At 46.0% G+C, this 21,668-nt stretch overlaps 1 protein-coding gene across 2 annotated transcripts; it reads right to left on the reverse strand.

Annotated features, from left to right (window-relative positions):
- Positions 1–838: 838 nt before the first annotated feature.
- ZNF131 (zinc finger protein 131) lies at positions 839–16,922 on the reverse strand. Of its 2 annotated transcripts, none has more exons than XM_056848500.1 (7): positions 16,903–16,922; positions 13,191–13,329; positions 10,275–10,376; positions 8,272–8,416; positions 6,847–7,535; positions 3,275–3,405; positions 839–1,559 (listed from the first exon to the last, which is right to left on the reverse strand). In XM_056848500.1, exons 2-7 carry the CDS (start codon positions 13,312–13,314, stop codon positions 900–902), a joined length of 1,851 nt encoding a protein of 616 aa, XP_056704478.1. In that variant the 5' UTR covers positions 13,315–13,329; positions 16,903–16,922; the 3' UTR covers positions 839–899. The 2 variants fall into 2 exon arrangements, with proteins under 2 accessions (XP_056704478.1, XP_056704479.1); XM_056848501.1 differs by lacking the exon at positions 16,903–16,922 and adding an exon at positions 16,752–16,893.
- Between the last annotated feature and the right edge of the window lie 4,746 nt (positions 16,923–21,668).

Raw genomic sequence — 21,668 nt, forward strand, 5'->3', positions numbered from 1 at the left:
TCCCAGTGCAATCTTTCAGCCAACTCATAGCTTGCAACAGATTCAACTGAATTATTCCTATTATGAATGCCCCCCCCAAAAAAACCTCTGCCAGTGATGAATCCCATCTCCTCTCCCCTATCTACATTTATTTTAATGTAAAAAAAAGAAAACCCTGTTAGCTGACAATTCCAAGCAAGATTACAAAGCACTGTACAGCAATATCTACATCGTCTTTGTAAATACCTTCAAAGCTTTGTGGAAGTTTAATTTCTTTGTTGTGAAAAGGCACAAGGGTTTTTGTGTGTGTGTGTGTTTTGTTTTGCTTTTTTAAGCCCCAAACCTTTGCATGTTCCAAATTCTGGCTTCCAAGACAGTGGCTATGTTTAAGAACACAAATAAGTCAAAGACTGCAGCAACCACAAACTATTAATGGGGGGGGGGAAGAGAGAGAAAATAGTCGCACTTTCTAAACAGGTTGCTCAACTGTCTTTAGTTAATCCGTACGAACGCTGAAACCTCACAACGTTAATGCTAAACTCAAATGCTGAAAGGAGGAATAAAATTTGCTTAGAAAGGCTGACATCATAGACAACAGCAAAACCTAATGGTACAGTCTAACAAAACTCTACAATTAAACTTCACACAAAGCTGTCCATGTCTAGAATAGACTTTGTTCCATGGTATTTTTTTTCTTATAAAAGAGGGTTGTTTAAAAAAAAATGAAAATACAAGAACAGCAATTTAACCAAACATCCTAACTTTGGTCCGCCTGTCTGGTTCCCAAAGGGCATAAATGCAGGACAGCCATTCCCACTGGTGGTGCAAAAAGTCAAAGAAGAAAAATCACAAACAAACAAAAAAAGAGAATGATTTGGTATGCCATGTTTCAGAGCGCCAGTAACACGGTTGACATTGTCCTAGCTTTCCACCTTTTCCTCCTGTACGTCCACTGCTGGCTGAGTTTTTAAATCATCTGATTCTCCGTGATCAGTGGCTGGGGCCACCAGCTCGCCCACCTGCACAGGTGCGCTTGCTTCCAGTCCCCCTTGATCCACCTGTTCCGACTCTACAGGCCCGAGATCCACTTCCTCTATGAGCTGTGCCTGGACCTCCTCCATCTGCAGCTGGTTGACGTGCTCAACGTCCAGCTCCTCCATGTGCACTTCTGTCCCGGGCTCAGTCTGAATGTGCTCCACTTCCAGGTAGCTGATCTCTACCTGTTCTTGCAGCTCAGTTATTTGTTCGTCTTTCACTTGATTGTTCTGTATCAAGTCCGGGTGCACCTGCTCGACCGTCACTTGCGCCGGGTCCACATGGACCTGGATCAGCGGCAGGACGTGGACTTGTTCCACCTGCTCGATAATCGTCATCGAGGCGACCGGGTTACTGTCCACCGGGAGGATGTCCTCAGTCACAATCCGCTCCGAGATGTGGTGGATTTCCTGCAGGTGCCGCCGCAGTTCGCTGCCTTGCATGAACCAGACGTCGCAGAGGGTGCAGTGGTTGGGCTTGTCGCCTGTGTGTATCACCAGGTGATCTTTAAATTGGTCCCAGCTGTTAAAGACACTGTTGCAGACCTGAAAAGACAACCAGAGGCTGCATTTAGGAACGTGAACCAAATTTCGGTTTTCATTTTCCTGAGTTATTTTCAGATCTATTTGTTTGCTAAAAAGCATGTCACCCCCCCCACACACACACACTCAATAAACAGCCCATAGCATTAACTCACAGGGCATTATTTTCTGCACCACTAGCAGCAAGTGATGGGTAAAAACAAGTCTGTTGTTATTAAAAAAGGAACGTATCTTCTCTCATATTGGATGAGCCCCCATAGCAAGGTACACAGGAAAGCCAGTGTGGTGCAGTAGTTAAGAGCGGTGGTTTGGAGCGGTGGACTATAATCTGGAGAACTGGGTTTGATTCCCCACTCCTACGCATGAAGCCAGCTGGGTGACCTTGGGCTAGTCACAGCTCTCTTAGAGCTCTCAGCCCAATCTACCTAGAATCATAGAGTTGGGTCACCAGGGTCATCTAGTCCAACCCCTTGCACAATGCAGGAAATTCACAACTACCTCCCCCGCTCCAAGGCGAAATTCTACACAGGATCCAAGCCACTGTTTAGAAGCTGCAGTGGGAATGGGGGACTTCCCCTGCACCCAAGATGTTAAAAAAAGAAAGAAAAGAAACAAGTCCTTAATCCTGTTTGCAGTTTTTCCCCTCCACCAGGCAGACAGGCAAATAGATCAGTACTGGTGCATGTTGAAACAGAACTGTTTAATTTTTATCCAAATAAGAGCACATGAACACATGAAGCTGCCTTATACTGAGTCAGACCCCTGGTCCATCAAGGTCAGTATTGTCTACTCAGACCGGCAGAAGCTCTCCAGGGTCTTAGGCAGAAGTCTTCTACATCACCGACTTGCCCAGTCCCTTTAACTGGAGATGCCGGGGATTGAACCTGGGACCTTCTACATACCAGGCAGATGCTCTACCACTGAGTCACAGCCCCTCCCCATATGGTACTACACTTGAAGAAATAATGTAGATATGCTGGATATGGGAACTGGGGGAGGGGGAGCCTTAAAAGAGTAGTTTTCTGGAAAAAGAACTAGAGAAAACAACCCAACCAAACATGGGTCCAGTGACTAAGCAGCCAGGAAAATAAACTGTCCAGAACAGAATGTCAACAACACTGGGAGGAAAATATTGCTAACAGTTGATTGTTTAACAGTGTACGTTTCTCATGTTAAGACAGCGGGGTTACCAAGATGAATTTTGAAGGACTGGGAAGAAGCAATAACATTTTAAATTTGCCAGTTCTAGTACCGGCATGAAGGACACCTTCCCTGCGATCTCCAAAGAGTGTGCGATCTCCTGCAGGGTGTGGGGGGAGAACCCTAGAGGAAAGCTTTAATGCGATGGGAATTACTACGGCAGGTTGCTGTGGCAACTCTTTCCTTAAGCATTTGGCGGCCATCATATGCAAGCAGACGGCCCTCTTAGATGTCACCTCTCTCCTGCCAGCATTGTTCGCCCAAGGCCACATTTCTTTCAATCAGGCTGGCACACAGCTGCAGTGGGAAAAGCGCCATTAGGAACAAAACAAGAGCTGAAAATGGTTCAGCTCTTTATGCGGGGATATCAGCGTCCCCCCATGAGCTGATGGGGATCGCCATTTTCGCCTCCCTTCTTACCACCTCATCAATGCTCCCAAATTCCATCCTCAGACCCCCTCTTTTGAGTCAAAGGCGCCAGACCCACCGGGGGGTGGGGCAGTGTCTTGATTACGTACCTGACATTCGTAAAGCTTTTTGCGCCCCTTTTTAGCACCAGCGCCGGACTGGCACGCCGTCAAGTGACACTTGAGCGTGCTGTTCCGAGCAAAACGTTCGTGGCAGTTTGGACACTCGAATGGCTTTTCACCTATCGAGGCAAACAGAGGCAAATTTTAGAAAATGCAAATCATTTCCCCATTTATAACCTTGACAAATGTGTCTCATTGCCCCCTCCCCCAACATTTAAACATAATAACACAGCATTCTTAATTTCTGATTACTTCATTTCACTGGATGTTGCAGAATGACAAGAATCCAAGTTTAAACCCTAACAGCTACCACGAAAGGTTGGACCTGCCTTGCAATGGTGTTCAGCCTGTCGCTGCATGAAAGTTTGTGGGTAGGGCAATATCCCCAATCGGTAGTTCATGACTATTGTGGTTGGTAATTAACGGCACAGCGAAGACAGGACTTATCTAATCTGTTTAGCGGCCCAATCTCATGTACGTTTACACTGGAACACCAGACACAAGTCCCACTATGTCCAATGGAGCTTACTCCCAGATAAGACTGCACAGGTTTAAAACCTTAGTGTGGAAACAGGGCAGGGTAAAAATCAACTAAACTAAACTATAGGAAATGCATATTCTATTACCTTGAGATGGCTTTAAAAGGAGAGTAGGAGGATGCTTGAAGGATAGGTCCATCAATAGCTACTAGCCACGGGGCGACCAAAAAACCCTCCACTGTTAGAGGCAGCAAACCGTCTGAATATCAGTCATAGGAGGCAACATCAGGGGAAGGCCTCGGCCTCTGTGCCCAATTTGCTGGCCTTCCAGGGCAGCTGGTTGGCCACTGTGTCAAACAAGATGCTGGACTAGATGGACCGTGGCTCAGTGGTAGAGCATCTGCTTGGCATGCAGAAGGTCTCAGGTTCAATCCCCAGCATCTCTGGTTAAAGGGACTAGGCAGGTAGGTGATGTGAAAGACCCCTGCCTAAGACCCTGGAGAGCAGCTGCTGGTCTGAGTAGACAATACTGACTTTGATGGACCAAGGGTCTGATTCAGTATAAGGCAGCTTCATGTGTGTTCATGTGACCACTGGTCTAATCAGGAAGGACTCTTAAACCACATTTACCGGGATAGCAGGAAGGAGCGGTACTTATTTATGTATTGGATTTATAGGTCGCTCTCTCGTGGCCAAGTTAGGCTCAGAGCGGCTCACAACCTTTATAAAACGATCTAAAATCAGTCCATGAATTCCATGAAACACAACAATAAAACCAGGCGCCCTTAACTACCTCAGCAGCAATATAATAATAATAATAATAATAATAATAATAATAATAATAATAATAATAATAATAACGTAACAACAAAAGCAGTAAAACAGTAAAGCGGTAAAACAGGAAAACTCTTATGCATTTACCGATTCCTTTCCCCCACCCCCACCCCTCCTCTGAGCCGTTAGCCCTTCATCCAGGCTTACTTGCCATTTTCAAAAGCTCAGACACAGAGGGGAAAAAAATTAAACACACCTGGGGGTTGGGGGCAGGAAAAGGCACAGCTGCTGGGGGCGCTGGCAGAAGAAAACGGTCGGTTTTCCCTGCCGATTCTCCCCTGCAAATGCCATGCCCCATATCTGCCTTACAAAGAAAAAACAGGATTTGTAATACATATTATTTTAAGGGCAGGAGGTATATATTGGTTGCGCCTTGGCTTTATCATTCATTTTATATGTTTGCTGCCAGTTGAAGCCACTGGGTGACGTTGATATGTTGTATTTTGGTATGTTGTATCCCCCCCTCATCAATTCTACATGCCTTGTAACCCCAGTACTTTCCTCCGTGAAACCACTAAGTCACCTTACACAATGTGGGAGACTCCTGTTCATCTACTGCCTATATCCCAAAACCTCCAGCAATACTGCTCAAAGGCCTCTCAAATGAACACTGGGTGTATTCTTTAGCTATAAAATAGAATTTAAAATAGGCCAGCAACACATCTAGCCGAAAACGTAGACGCCTAAAAGTTAACGGGTATTCAAAAGCACAAACACATACAAGACACTTGTGTATTTTTCTCAAAAGTTACATATTCAGACTTTGATGATAATGAACGTCAGAATGCTTGAGAAGATTGACTTCGGGTTGATCCAGCAAGGCAGATCTTATGTCCTCATATCACAGTGTTCAACGGTGCAGCCACTTAACCATCCTACCTTACAGAATAACCTTCCATGAGTGGCATGATATTAAGCTTGTGTCTTAAGACTTCCTGGCCTATGCCTGCTTGTAAGATTTTTCCAGAGCACAACAATCATTTTGACACAACACACAGGGTCAGTCAATGCTCATGCAACCTGAGAGTTTCATCTCTGAATCAGATCCCAGACAAATCAAAAATGCCCTAACATATATATTTATTTCATTTGGAAAGTGTATATGCCACCTCTCTGGAGACCTACTCAAGGCAGCCTACAATTAAAACAAAATCATTAAAAACACAGCCATTAAAAACAAAACAAAGCCAGCATAGAATCAGAGTTGGGACCATACAGGCCATCTAGTCCAACCCCTTGCTTAATGCAGGATCAGCCTAGAGCAGAGGTTCCCAAACTTTTTGAGTCATGGAGCACTTTTCAGGAGAGAAGTTTGGCATGAAGCACCTATATACTAAACCGAATGACAGGAGTATTTTTATTTCCAATCTCTTCATGAAGCAATAGAGATGCTTCGCAGAGCACCAAGTGCTCCTTGGGGCACAATTTGGGAACCTCTGGCCTAGAGCATCCCTGACAAGTGCTTGTCCATCCTCTGCTTAAAGACTGCCAGTGAGGGGGAGCTCTCCACCTCCCTAGGTAGTTTATTCCACTGTCGAACAACTCTTACTGTAAAAAATTTTTCCCTAATATCCAGCTGGAACCTTTCTGTCCACAATTTAAACCCATTATTGCAAGTCCTGACCTCTGCTGCCAACAGGAACAGCTCCCTGTCCTCCTCTAAGTGGCAGCCCTTCAAATACTTAAAGGATCGTCATTAAACACAACCTGAAACCATAACCTCCTTGATCAATTAAGGGCCAGCAACCGCAACCGTTTTGGCTTCAGTTTATTAAAACAGGAGTATGCAAATTCTGGCTGTTGAGATGGTGCCATCTAAAAAAACCTCTTGAAGAGCCCAGTCCCATTGAAACCAATGAGATGGACCTACATGCACGATCTTAAACCACACTGGCAAAACGTGTGATCCACCAAGCTGAACACGGACCACCAATCAGGTGTTGCGCATGCCCAGACAAGTGTTTGACAGCAGGGTATGCAACAAAAACCAAGAGGCTTACCGAGTCCACAAGGGACTACCACACAAATTGCACAGGCTCGCCTTAACTGACGTCTGGATTACTTCCTGTGTAAATCGGCTTTTCATGCCAAGAAGATGAGCCAACATTTCCACCATCCCTCTCTCTGAGGGCGCATTTAAGGCTCTAGTGAAATATTACCAAAATGTTGGTGGGGGAAAGGAACAGCACCAGGAAGAGAGACAGCTGGTCCGTAACCAGACAGACAGGCAAATAAAACTGTAGTTACCTGTGTGTTTCCGCAGATGTTCTTTAAAATGGCCAAAGTGGTCAAATTGTTTATCACAGTACTGGCAGACGTGTATTTTTTTGCCCTGCTTCTGTTTCTTGTTGGCGCCACCCTCGTCAAGGTGATAACAGGTAAGGTGCTGCTTCAACGCACTCTCCCGGAGGTACCTTTTATTGCACAGGTCGCACTTGTAGCTCTCCGTGGAGTGTGCTTTCATGTGCTCCTTAAAATGGTAGAACAACTTGAACGAACGGTTGCACTTTTCACAGTGGAACAGGTTGTTGACGTGCGACAGCTGGAGCTCCATAATCTCGATGCCTTCCACCTGCTTGCCCATCGGGTCGGACAGGCTGTCGCATTCCTCCTGGATCTGGCTGTTTCTCTCCCCGTGGCGGAACTTGCTGGTGATATCTGCCAGAAGAGCCAACGCCGACTCGTCGGAAGTGCCTGTGGTCTGTATGTACTTGATAGATTGTTCAGCGGATGCAACCTCCTCTAGCGCTTCTACGTTGTTTTCTTCCATGTCGATAGCCCCTTCTGCAATCTCCACCTCGATTTCAACAGGCTCCGATTCCGCACAGGGCAGCGTTTCTGTGATAACATTGGAGGTCTCTGCTATCTTCCTCTTTTTAGCTGTATTGGTATCTTGTGCCTGATTCGATTCAAGTGGCAATGAATTTTCCTTGTTCCTAGAAAATTGCGCATAACACAGTAAAAAAACACACGAAAACAAAGCAGCAGTTTGACAATGGTCTTCAGATTGTGGACAAAATTCAGCCAGCTTTCTTGCTGGTGAAAAAGGGAAGAGGAGCTGCCCAAAAAGGTTATGCTGGGGATCGAGATCTGAATGGGCATGAAGGACAGGGGCTGTGGTAAGATGGAGAATTGGACAAGACTGTGCACAAAAGCTGGCTGGATCTAATCCATCGTGTCTATGGAGGTAAAGGTAGTCTGCTGTGCAAGAACTGGGATATCATCTAAGATGTTTTAAAGGATTCGCTTGATAATTCAAGTGGACAAACTTACATTTTCAGAACATATGCATACAACAGACTGATCCACTGGTGGGCAAGCACTGACTTGAGCATATTTCAGTGGTAAATTCCTGCTTTGCCACTGTGCCATATATGAAGACAACCTTACACCGGGACATTGTTATCTTACTGAAATTGTGTAAATAGTTAAGTAGGCATGTCATCATACCAGTCCACTAAACAAACAGTCCACTAAACGTACATTGGAGGAAGGCTCCTTAGATGGGGTAACTTCTTCCAGTCTAAGTTACATGTGTCAATGTTTTCACAACACTGTGAAGTCAGCTATCACTGCAGGAGAGAATCACCTGAGCGGACCACCACAGATTGTCTTGGACGGCTCCTAAACACCTTCCCAGGAAATGGCACTCCAAGAAACCTTCTTGCTCACCTGATTTCGAGTGCTTTAATGGCTTCTAACATCTGAAGGTATTCAGCCGCCTTCCAGACATCGTTTGCTTCTTCTTCCCCTTGGACCATTAGCTTGGCGGTATAGGTGAACTCAATTAAGTGGCGAAATGCCATGTTACTTACACCTGTTTGAAAGCAAAAGCCCATATGAAACCTACAGGTCACAGAAATGTGCCTCTTGTGTTGTGCATGGATAACCAGAATATGGTGCTGGCAAATATTTTGGATATTTGTTTCATAACTATTTCTTTGCCGGATCAGGTTCAAGATTCATGCTGATGGCACATAACGTCACCTCTCCCCTCCACCCAGATGAAGCGAGGCGGGGGAAGTCCTGACCAGGTGGATGAAGCCATGAGCTGGATGGGAGTCCATAAAGTGAAGCTCAGCCCAGATGAGATGGGGGTGCTGTCGGCTGGCGCAGGTGCCGAACAGGGAAACAGGAGAGAGCCAAAGGCAGATCTCCACTGTGGTGCACGGCACCCTTTTAAGCTTCAGCTGGTTTCCCAGCTGTGGTTCTTCTTCAAAGAACAGGATTTAGCCTAGTAATCCATGCACCAGCCCCCTCCAGATTAGGTTACTGAAACGCAAACTGAGGCAAGGAAGGGACTTCAGAAGGGTTCAGAAGCTGCATCTGGGTCAGAAAATGGCTGGGGTATACAGTTAGCATATCACCCCAATTTTTAAAAGATCTTTGTTGATTACCAGAGATCATTCAAAGGACTGGTTTCGACCTATGCCCTATATCGGGGTGTCAAACGTAAGGCCCGAGAGCTGGATCCAGCCCCTTCAGAGCTCTTCTCTGGCCTACGAGCCAGCCGAGGCATCCCCCCCACAACCCTCTATCTGGGCTGGTGAAGCTTGGCCCTGCCAGGTGTCATTTAGGTCATATCTAGACTTCATAACAATTGAGTTCGACACCCCTGCCCTATATGGTCCAAGACAGCCTCCCTCACATGAACACATGATGCTGCCTTATACTGAGTCAGACCCCTGGTCCATCAAAGTCAGTATTGTCTTCTCAGACCAGCAGCAGCTCTCCAGGGTCTCAGGCAGGGGTCTTTCACATCACCTACCCGCCTAATCCCTTTAACTGGAGATGCCAGGGATTGAACCTGGCACCTTCTGCATGCCAAGCAGATGCTCTACCAACTAAGCCACAGCCCCTCCCTCCTCCCATACTCTCTTGCCTAAGCAATGGATTGAGCCTCAGTTTATCTTACTTAATGGATACCAGGCCTTTTTTCTCACCAGGGAACTCAAGGTTGCACAGGCAATATTCCAAGGAGGTTTCCCATCTAGGTACCAACGAGACCTAAGACCTGCTTTCAGCAAGGTTGCTGCATCATGTGCATTCCAGCCGTACTCATGTAAAGTTTGTTAACCCTCATCCAGCCCATTACCAGTTCCAGACAACAGCTTGGCACTTCCACCACTTCTCCTGGTGCAGCCATAGGTCTAGATAACAAACCTCTCCCTCAAGGCTACAGCATAGTGGAATATTACCTTCACTTCCCCTCCAATACAACTTCCAGACCATATGGGCGCTGCTATACGTATGGATTTCTGGAGGTAAGGACATATCATAAGTCCCCATATCTATCATAATGGACACCACCGTCAATGGAGATTCATTTTAGTGTCTTTGCTATTTGTTAACTTGAAAGCAGATGCTAAGGTTCACCCAATGCCCAGGCCTGAACCACCCCAATCCTCCTCCTCCTCAAGGCAAGGGACTACCTGCTCCTGTCCCTCAGCCCTCTGCTCTACCCTCCTCTCACTGGGCATCAGACTACTTGGAACCTGGGGGACTCTCCTCTTCTGCATGTTCATATTCTTCATCTTCACCCCTTTCCCTCTCTTTTAGGCTGTAGCTAAGGAATGGATCTAGACATGTGGGAGCAGGTGGCGGCAGGCGATAAATGACAGAATTTATGTAAGAAGGCAGATCAATGCTCAACTGTATCCATCGCAATCAATTACCTTCTATCTCTACTAGAGGCTCCTGAGTGAAGTCTTGGAAGAATTTGTAGAAAAACTGGCTACAGGCAGCAAGAACAGCTTTATGAGCTTTGAAATGGTGACCTGGAAGAAGGGGAAAAGAAGAATAGGATATAAATCCCCCATCTGCTCATTACAATGATCATTACAATTAGATGGATATAATTTTAACCTACACCCACATTTACTGATTAGATTAATACATACCCACACACACACACACATACAAATAGCAGGTATAAGATGGGTCATCGGACAATCCAGAGAAGGTAGGGAGAAGGTGTGGCTGGTTTACATGTTATTTCAAGTTGTAAAGGAACTGTTTGCCAAGCCCCAGAATGCTCAGATCTATTTAGAAAAATTGCTATTCTTTTTAACACACACACAGCAATTTCACACTGGGAGGCTTTCCACCACAGCTGAATATGAATCCTCCCCAACGTTGTGGCAACATGCCTCTCAGACCTGAATAGGCGGTTTTAGAAGACATTGGCAGAATCTTACAAGAGTGGTGAAGGCTATAACACCATTGAACACAAATGTGCAAGGAACATTTCCATTTTATCCAAGTTGGGCTAAGCTTTACCCGCAAGCCTTTCGGACCCTAGGGGAAACAGCTCATGTTTGCTCAGCAGTCACTGAAAGGCACTGTGGGATGATCCTGCCAGACTGAACAGCTCTTTCTGAATAACTGTCTGTGATGCAATGACAAAGAATCTTGTGGCTCTGTATTCACATGCTTATTGAGTGAGAAACTTCTGTGACTTCAGAATACACTTTGTGAGATGCCAACAGACTATCACAATTAGCCCTGGGTAATTTATCTTGGATGATAAATCTTCATCCAAACAGGACTACTCTTCCCAATATCACATCTTCCAAGATGGCAATCCAAAAAACACACATAGCCAGACAGTCTGTGTACATAGGGGTTCACATATTGGGATGGATCCAGCAAGCTCTTCTGTTGGTGAAAAAGGGAGAAAGGGAAGATCCCCCCCGAAATGGCTATGTTGGGAATCAATTTTGGGAACCAATGGACCTACATGTTACAGTAAGGAGGAGAATTGGGGGCTGAGCAAAAATGCCGGCTGGGTCCAACTTGCTCTCTCCAAGGCAGAAGAGTCTAAGAGTCTCTTCAGCCCACTAACTGAGAGCCATCAAACATATTCTACCTACTCTGGTGCTTGTTGTGCCAGGATAAATCCCTATACAAAGGCCGCAGCTGAGAAATAACACAATTATGCTAATATCCTTTAAAAGAACCAACAAAGCGTTTTTAAGAGATGCGGGCACACCAGTCTAAGTGATGCATTTTCAAGTCTCTGTTGTTTCAGTCCAAGACAAGTAAACACATGTGGGAACTCTGAAATCAACAGGGCTTAAAAGTGCTCCACTCTGGCTGGATCATGTCCCCTTCTTTGGCAGGTGGGCAGTCCTAATAATGTGAAAAATAAGTTCATGTTGTAAGTCATCTTCCACATTTAGCGAACAGAACAATATCTGACAGGCAGGTAGGCAACCAAGTCTCTCCAGTATTTCACAGCACACAGTTTCAAGCATATCAGTATATGATGCTTCTATCTCCCCATAACTCTTTAAGATCAAGAGGTACTTCCAAATCAACTTTTTAAGTTCTCGTTACTGGTGATTCTCATGTGTGTGAGAATGATAAAATATGGATCAAGGTTGAGTTGGTGTCACAGGCTGGTTTACTCTGACGGATTGTTAACACAGCCAGGAAGCAAATCAAGTTCAGTGGTCACTGTGGGGATCATTCAGCTCAGAGCCACCTAGTGGCAACACAGGTGTAGGCTTGCCAGTTGCTTCTCCTTGCTGCTAGTTTGGTCCAGGCCAAAAGATGGCTCCAAGATTGGCCTACTCCTGGAAACGTCAAGGGCCAATCCACTGCTCCAATGTTAAGGTCTCCTCTTCCCTTAAATTCAAGCGCTGCCGTTCATAACTGTACAAACAGCACAGCAGCAACTGATACCGGTTCCTTGCTTACATCACAAGGCACTTTGAAGGAGCTGTTGCTCCAGAAATGGTACTTTTCTTTTTAATTTTAACTTTGAAGCACAGCTTATCACAGCCTGGAATTTATGGAAGCCAGCATGTTCTTAAAAGTTCCAATTTTCCTTGAGGAGCAATGGTTTTACTAATCAAGTCCACTTCTGATAAATGATAGATGCCATTACGCAGTTGATACTCCAAGGTAGGCAGAAAAATACATTGATTCCTAAAGTTATTTTTGTGGCTTCGAACACCACTTTAAGCCAAACTACTGAGGATTCATCAAAGGTTTCATTTGTACTTAAGAACATGGAATATTTCTGAGAAATGGCCATCAATAACTATTTCATGAACCCCATGTGGGAAAAACAGTTGCGTTCATAAGCTTTGCTTTCATTTCCCTCTGTGTAAGTTAATAGAGAACCAATCAATTCTATCTAATATTTAGTGAAGAATCCAGTATTTCAGCTGTAGATTTATATTTTGCTGCAGACGTGATAGCTTCTATAATACAAAAGATGATCTACAATTTAGAGCTTTATTTTCAAAGAGTTAATGGTATGTATCACAAAACAAGGGAGGAAAAGTTTAATCTCTGACAACATTTCTGTCAGGTTCCTGAAGTGAGATCCAATACATTTTATCTGAAAGCAAGCCCTGTTGAGTTCAGTGGGACTTGACTCCTGAGTGAGAGACAATAACCAGTCAAAGGGCAACAATCACCAAGTTGGATACGTTAGGAACCCCTCAGACCGTCTGGCTGTGATGATGTCTACTAGGATTAAATCCATGAGTTCTTTTGCTTAATTCTTCCAAGCATCAAGCAATAAACAGAAATACCATTAACCCTATATGCACATTTTACAGTTTGCCTTTACTACATACCATCAACAATCAGAGTGATGTCTGTGAACTGATCCTGCTCTCGCTGTTCATTCAGTCTATCCAAAATTACTTTATAATGCTCTGGAAATTCCTGAATGCATTCCATCGTCTCTTCAGCTTCCATGGCTAATGGAGTTATCTAGGAAAAGTCACCACAGCATGAGACCACCACAACCATGCAACCATACATAAACATGAATTGGTTAACTATGAATATTTGTTATTTATTTTTAAAATGTAAGGCCTGGATTTTGATCCAATTGCTCCGCCCAAACTAAATGCAGTTTTGCCCATTCTAGAAATGGGCTTCCAGAATCAATAACAGCACCCATGAATGAAGTTAGGAGGCCACACAAACGTTACATCTACCATCTTTGAAGGAAGCTGGTTTTCTTTCAGATAAATGTGCAATCCAGGCTTCAAACGTGCCGCAAAGATCATCCAAGAGAGTAAGAAGCTCATGGTGTGCATTAAGAAGGTGGGTAAAAAGGGAGAGCAGCCCCCGCTGCATAAGGATCAAAGCATCCCAGAAGAAGAAAAAAACCCACAGCAGCAGCTGCGGCAAACAGAGCAAGAACAGCAAACTCGTCAGGAACTGGATTGAGAGACCCAGTGGCAGATGTAGGCACAGGGAAATGGGGGATCCACAAATCTTGGCTGGCCTTAGTAGCTCTGTGTGTGGGTAATTGTGTCTGTTGCTACAGCTCCTGAGTGGGAGGGGTTTTGACTGATGCCGTTCTATGTGTCAGAAGTGCTCCTAGTACCTGCAATCTTCCTGCCCTCCTCCCTACCACTAAACTGAAGAAGAGGGCAGGCTCAGCAGTGGAGAGGCTCAGTGCAAGGTCTGGAAACCCCTACCTTTCTCCAACTGGAAGGGGGGGAATAAGAGGAAAGACAGGCCACAGCGTGAAATGCACTCATCTGGGGCAAGCTTAGTCACAGACCTGAGCCTTATGGTGCTCCATCATGGCAAGATTTTCGTCTTAGGAACTGGAAGCATTTCAATCCCAGAGCAGGGTTGCCAGGTCCCTCTTCGCCACCGATGGGAGGTTTTCGGGGTGGAGCCTGAGGAGGGCAGGGTTTGGGGAGGGACCTCAATGCCATAGAGGTTAGTTGCCGAAGTGGCCATTTTCTCCAGGTGAACTCGATCAGCTGCATATCAGTTGTAATAGCAGAAGATCGCCAGCTACTACCTGGAGTTTGGCAACCCTATCCCAGGGCCGTCATTTCATTGCTTTCCAGGATCTGTGTCATACAACAGAGTAGCCCCAGGTCTTCATCTCCTTCCCTTTTGGGAATGAGTGGTCATGAATGCTAAAACAAACCCACCTGTTATCTACCTTGAACTCAGGCGAGCAAACATGTTTATTGCCTGTGCTACAAAAACACGGGTGTGGCAGTATCGAGAAAGAAGACCAGCTATGCCACATTAGCCCAGAAAGCAGCTAAGCTGTCAGAAGTATGTACGGTTGGTTGTGGCCTCCTCCACACCCTCACCAGGCACAGGAATATGGCTCTACACTGCTAGCAAATGCACATAAATATCACAAGCATGACGGCAAGACTGCAAGTTCAGATTTGCAGTCACAGACTCAATTTTTTGTTAGAACCAGCATCAGATGTTTGAAGCCACCCCTGCATGACTTTTTTCAGGTTCAGGAGCAAAACTGCTCTGGCAATCAGGAGCCATGCATAGAGTTGTCAGGCCTCTCTTCGCCCCAGCGGGAGGTTTTGGGGGCAGAGCCTGAGGGTGGGAGGGATTCAATGCAATAGAGTCCAATTGCCAAAGCTGCCATTTTCTCCAGGGGAAGTGATCTCTGTCAGCTAGAGATCAGTTTTAATAGCGGGAGATCTCCAGCTACTACCTGGAGGTTGGCAACCACATGCACCAAATCATAACATCTGCTCCTGGGTTTACACAATCCAGAATAACCATGCTTTCTAGTTTGTTGTAATGCTGATTAGATAAAACACATATTCTGCATCCATTCTGCATAAAACATAGCTATGTTTGTTGCAGAAAAAAACAAACAGGAGTCCAGTTGCACCTTAACAAGGTTAACGAACAGTGGCATCCTACAAACATTTTCCTGGGAACATTAGGATTCAGAGTCGACGTTTTGTAATTCCATTTTTTTTTTTGCAGTGTTTCTAATTCGTGTTGTTTGTTGGATGTCTCATGCTATTCAGCTGCATTGAACACATGAAGCTGCCTTATACCGGTCCATCAAAGTCAGCACTGTCTACTCAGACTGGCAGCGGCTCCACAGGGTCTCAGGTAGAGGTCTTCACTGGCATATGCTTCATTTGCATCGTGGAAAGAAGAATCAAAGAATATTGCAAGGAACCCCATGGGACATCTAGCCCAATGTCCTGGATTTCTATTCATAAAACTTTCCTGCTGAGGAACCTTTATTTAAACTCTCCAAATGGTTATATTCTTCACCCCCAGGGCATCTTACTGTGGTCCTGAACAATTTTTATAGCAGTGTTGAGCTATACTGACAATTTGTTGTATATTTTCCAAGTATGGTTATTAACTATTATTCCCGATTAAATTCATCTTCTTCAATAAATCCACAAGGGCTAGCATTTATTGTAGGCCAAGAATTGAACAAAGAAGTCAGTGAATGAAGGGGCTGGAGAGAAACATAAATCAGACATTGGTTCTCGTAGGTTATCCGGGCTGTGTGACCGTGGTCTTGGTATTTTCTTTCCTGATGTTTCGCCAGCAGCTGTGGCAAGCATCTTCAGAGGAGTAACACTGAAGGACAGTGTCTCTCCACTCCTCTGAAGTTCAGTGTTACTCCTCTGAAGATGCCGGCCACAGCTGCTGGCGAAACGTCAGGAAAGAAAATACCAAGACCACGGTTACACAGCCCGGATAACCCACGAGAACCAATGAACTCTGACCGTGAAAGCCTTCGACAATATAAATCAGACAGTAGGCAGAAGAGCAAAAATGTGGACAGAAAACTGGCAGGCAGGGTGGGGACCAGATAAGAGCGAGAGGAGAAGGCAGTGATGCTTGTAAAAATACCCAAAAAAAGAGAAAGCTATCCATCCAAAGATCCAGATACAACCTGGATACATTTATACTCAAGCAGGGCCAACCCCTGTACCCCCACGTGCTTGGGCTAAGGCACAGAACTCTTCCCCACTACACAGCCAGGAAGCTCTTGACCCCATTGGGAGGACAACTGCCAATCATTTCTGCACCAGCCAATGTCAGCGCAGAGATAATGAGGGGGGCCAATAAGCGCTCCAAGACAAACAAGCGGAAGGCCTAACGGCTGAGGGGCGCCGAGCAGCGAAAAGGACCCCTGGAGGGGGAAAGGGCCGGAGGCCGGAGGTCCCCGCACGGACCGGCGCGGGCGGAAAGACGCCACGGAGGCCGGCGCATGGACCTCCGCGGTTCCAGCGGCGGCTCCGTCTCCAGAGCCGTTATTACGTCATCAGATCGCGCATTAAACCGTCGCCTTTTTTTTTTTTCCGACGCCCGCCTCGGCCGGAGGGGCGCGCCGACCCCGAGAGGCTCGGCCGCTTTTATAAAGCACTCACCTAGCCAGGCTGGCCGTCCGCCTCGGCCGTGGCTGCCGCCGCCTCCCTGCCCGGCTCGCCGAAAAACGAGGCAGGCGCCGGCCGACAACGCTACTCGCATTCCCGTCCTGCACCGCGCGCCGGAAACCGCGAACTCCTTGACCTCCTTTACCTGACCAGGCGCTCTCGGGAAACTGGCGGGCTCGTGGTGCATGCTGGGAGGAGCGAGTGGGCTTTGAGCCGCCCCCCTCCCTCTGTGTCGCTCAAGGCATGCTGGGAGTGGTAGTCCTAGGTGGCCAGCATAGGCCCTGGGGTTGTTTGCAGAAGAATTCTGTTATCAGTTGGGGAAAGCCAATGTGGATGTGGTTCCAATATCTGTTACATTTCCTTAATGCAGACGAAATGCTGCTTTTGAGAGTTCTTGAAGCTGGAGAGGGTTTTAGGATCTGGCACTTAGGTTTGCCGACCTCCAGGTGGTCAGAGATCAGTTCAAATAGGAAAATTGCCACTTTAGAAGTTGGACTGTACGGCATTATTCCTAGGGTTAGAAACTTAGGCAGTTCATGAGAGGGAGGGCATCTTGGCCATCTTCTGGGCACTGGGGTGTGTGTGGGAGGTAGTTGTGAGTTTCCTGCATTGTGCAGGAGGTTGGACTAGATGACCCTGGTGGTCCCTTCCAACTCTATGATTCTATGATATCTGTGAGACCGCCTCTCTCCCCTTGGTCCGCCAAGACAGCTTCGCTCATCTGAGCAGGGTGTTCTGCAGGTGCCAACCTGAAAATGGGTGAAATCAACAACTGTCACTACACACGCCTTCTCCATTGCAGCCCCCACCTTATGGAATGGTAGGGTTGCCAGGACCCTCTTTGCCACTGGCGGGAGGTTTTTGGGGTGGAGTCTGAGGGCGGGGTTTGGGGAGGGGAGGGACTTTAATGCCATAGAGTCCAATTGCCAAAGCGGCCATTTTCACCAGGTGAAATGATCTCTTATTGGCTGGAGATCAGTTGTAATATTAGGAGATCTCCAGCTATCACCTGGAGGTTGGCAACCCTATGGAATGTCCTGCCTGAGGAGGTCAGGAAGGCTCCCACTCTCCTGGCTTTCTACATAGGTAGTAGAGTTGTACTGTACAAAATTATTCACAAAATTACTTGGATAAAATATTAGGGACTGTGGTTTATACTACTATGTATAGTTTGCTATAAGCAGGATCTTATTATGTAATTTTTGCATCGTTTGATGTGTCAAAATAATATTTAGGTTTTGCCTCAAGTCTGTTTTTAGCTTTGTGGTTGGTTTTACAGCCCTAATCCTATTGCATTGTTCATTGTATGTCCCATCCTTTTGATTGTAGTGGCTCACTATGTAATGTGCCTTGAGTCCAAATGAGAAAGGCAGAGTATAAAAAACATAAATGAAAAAGGGAGAAAACCAAGTGAGTCCGGGGGTCCTTGCGCAGAAGCAGACGATGAAAACCACCTCTGTTTGTATCTTGTCTTGAAAACCTCACGGGGGTCACCATAAGTCAGCTGCAACTTGATGGTACTTTCCTCCACCACCAAGGCAAAGGGGGCTCTAACAGCTCCAAGGAAGGATGCATCAGTTGGTCTGTTATGCGAACAGACCAATTCTACATGACCAAGTAGAACCAGAAGTCTACCTGAGACCCTGCAGAGCCTCTGCCAATCAGAGTAGATGACAAACAAATGATGAGAGGGAGAGCATCTTAGCCATCTTCTGGGCATGGAGTAGGGGTCACTGGGTGTGTGTGGGGGAGGTAGTTGTGAATTTCCTGCATTGTTCAGGGGTTGGACTAGATGACCCTAATGGTCCCTTCCATGATTCTATGGTTCTAAATAGCCTGACTCCATAGAAGGCAGCTTCAGGTGATCATGTGCATAATTCTTCAGGCTGGAGCTGTGGCTTGGTGGGAGAGCATCTGCTTTGCATACCAAAGGTCCTGCATTCAATTTTGGGTGCCAGCAGTTAAAAGGATCAGGTAGTTGTCAAGACCTCTGCCTGAGACCTCAGAGAGCCATTATCAATCTGAGTAGACAATACTGCTCTTTGATAGGCCAGTGATCTGCCTTGGTACAGGGCATCTTCATGAGTCCAATTCTGCAATGGTGTTTTGATTCATTATTCCACACCTTTTTTTTCTACTGTCCAAAGCATGCAACAGCCAGAGAGAGATTCCTCAGAAAACGGCGACTAAAGTACTCGGCCACCCCTGATGTTCAAAATTTAAGATTACTTCTGAGCGGCCGCTTCAAAAACTGTATTGTTGCCGTGGCAAACTTCTGTTTTACTGTGATTTTTAATTCTTTAAATTATTTATAGTGTATGGCTTATGGGCTACTTTAACTCAAATACATTTTGACAAAATGGTTTCATTGGATGTTTTTATCTTGCGAATATGGAAATGCTGCAGTCATCTTGAATGTATCTGGAGTTTTTCTATGGCTTACGGTTGGGACAAATCAGCTTAAACGAGTTGTTTATCACAGAAACCGGCAAAACAGGACATTGGACTCTCAATTATTAAATTATTAAATTGCCAAAAGCATTTCCCCCTTTAAGAAATGCGCCTGTCAAAATTGGCAGGCAGGGCTTGGAGCTCCTAAAGTTATTATGTATTATGTATCAGTCGGTGTGGAAAAATTTGTTTCTTATAGGTATAATTTAATCAGCGCTTCAAGAGCATTTCCTCTAGTTCGGCTTGTCAGCTGAGAAAGGATGCCAGAAAAGCCAAGCCTGCGCAACTGTTTACAAGAGCAAACTTTTCTCAAGGCTGGAAAAATGCTTTGCATCTTCGAGTCTTCAAAATTTGCGCTTGTGTGCAAAATGTGTGCTTTCCCAAACCAGCTCTCCTCCCCCATTTTCACCTCTGAGTGCCCCCAGCTAAGCCAAAGTCCCTTGGTGCTCAACAACAAGAAAGGAACTCTGTGTGACTGGTTCTGATGGAACTTGAACATCAGCAAAATGAGTTCCTGAAATAATTACTGTGGTTCAAAAGTTATGCTCCTGCAGTGTGCTTTGACAGGCACTTCTCTGGAGGAGCCACTCTCTCGTGACTACAAGGATCACTTGACTTCCTGGATTTCGGTGGATTTAGATCATTTGCAAAAACAAAAAAGATAACGGGGATTTCAGTTCTCAGAGATGACCTTTGGGCAGCCAGTCAGGACACACAGCTGAAGTGCATGTTCCCGAACTCAGGATCCCTGAGGTCTGTTTGAAATATCTTCTAGGAACTAGACACTAGCTTGAGGCCTCTTCTGTGTTGACCACTCAAGGGCAGAGAACCTGGTCAATCCCCACTGCGCCATGGAAGCTCACTGGGTGACCTTGGGCCAGGTCTTTCTCAGCCTAACCTACTTTAGAGGGTCATTTTGAGGATAAAACGGAGGACAGGAGAACAATGTAAGCTGCATTGAGTCCCCATTGGAGAGAAAGGCAGGGCGTAAATGAACAAAAGTCTTGTGTTGTTGCAAGACACATTTAATTGTGTCAGGCTTCAGCAAATGCACGGCGTTTCAGGCGACAGAACTCAAATCCAGGCAGAGCAGCGATTCAAAGTTTTATTCCGAAAGTCAATGATTTCAGCAAGGAGGCAAGCAAGGCTGGAATACATGACTGGGGTGGAGAGGATACATATATAGGACTGATACAATAGGGTTATAGGAACAAAGAGACAATGTAGTCATTTCCTGCTGGTAACGACTTAAGTAAAACTGAAACAGAAACCATTAAGAGCAATCAGTGGAGGAGATGGCCGAGCTCTCGGTTTTGTGCGCGGGATCCGATATCAGATGGGAGATTTACACGGGCGGGTCCCAATACAATTGTAAATCCCTGGCCGGAGTTCGTGTGCAAAACGGAGGGGAAGGAGTGCACGGGAACCCCATCTTGTTTGCGGGGAAACCATCTTGTTTGGGACCGGAGCTGTCAGAAGCCCTATCTGACAAATTGATTGTAAACTATGCTGGCAACAGGATCCTCAAAATACCTTCTTGCTGAATGCTTTAAGAGGCAACTTTTTTTTAGGTTAGGTAAGTTTAAATGTTGAGCCCCATGGCGCAGAGTGGTAAGCTGCAGTACTGCAGTCCAAGCTCTGCCCACGATCTGAGTTCGATCCTGACGGGAGTCAGTAGCAGGTAGCCCGCTCAAGGTTGACTCAGCCTTCCATCCTTCCAAGGTTGGTAAAAGGAGTACCCAGCTTGCTGGGGGTAAAGGGAAGAGGACTGGGGAAGGCACTGGCAAACCACCCCATAAAACAAAGTCTGCCTAATAAACGCTGGGATGTGACGTCACCCCATGGGTCAAGAATGACCAGATGCTTGCACAGGGGACCTTTACCTTTACTTAAGTTTAAATGAGAAGTTCTGTGTACAAATGCTGAACCTGAGGGCTGCTTTTCTTTTTAACCTTTCCGTCGAGGAAGGTACTTGCCCCTTTGAACTCATGCCCAGGTAGTCTCCCCACAAGCAAGAAAGCATCCTCTTCACAAAAAAAGGGGTCTTTGAAGATGACTAAGGGGTACTGCGCCCTTTGGGCTTTTATTAAATTGCCTTTCCCCGGGCAAAGAGTCTCTGCAGGTGTTCAGAGTTACGCCAAAACCTCCAGAGCTTTTTAAAAACAAAAGTTGCTGGCCTTGATTTAGAACGAAATCAATATTGCCTCTCTTTTATCCGCTCACTTCAAAACTGAGATCTTTCTTTAGCATTTTGCTTTATAGCGGTGCCTGAGAGATAACACAAACAGAATCCGTGAATCCTGATCTGGAAACTGCTCAGAGTAATTCAATGGAGACAATGGCCGCTTTGACAGTTGGACTCTCTGGCATTGAAGTCCCTCCCCTCCCCAAACCCCGCCCTCTTCAGGCTCCGCCCCAAAAATCTCCAGGTATTTCCCAAACGAGCTGGCAACCCTATCC

This window comes from Euleptes europaea, chromosome 4 (assembly GCF_029931775.1).
Source record: "Euleptes europaea isolate rEulEur1 chromosome 4, rEulEur1.hap1, whole genome shotgun sequence".
Lineage (NCBI taxonomy): Eukaryota > Metazoa > Chordata > Lepidosauria > Squamata > Sphaerodactylidae > Euleptes > Euleptes europaea.

Coding starts and splice junctions, on each gene's coding strand:
- ZNF131 (XM_056848500.1), bottom strand. CDS start 13,314: ATGGAAGCTGAAGAGACGATGGAATGCATTCAGGAATTTCCAGAGCAT. Junction 7,536..8,271: donor ATTAAAGCACTCGAAATCAG/GTGAGCAAGAAG, acceptor GCAATTTTCTAG/GAACAAGGAAAATTCATTGC. Junction 1,560..3,274: donor AAAAGCTTTACGAATGTCAG/GTACGTAATCAA, acceptor TTGTCTTTTCAG/GTCTGCAACAGTGTCTTTAA.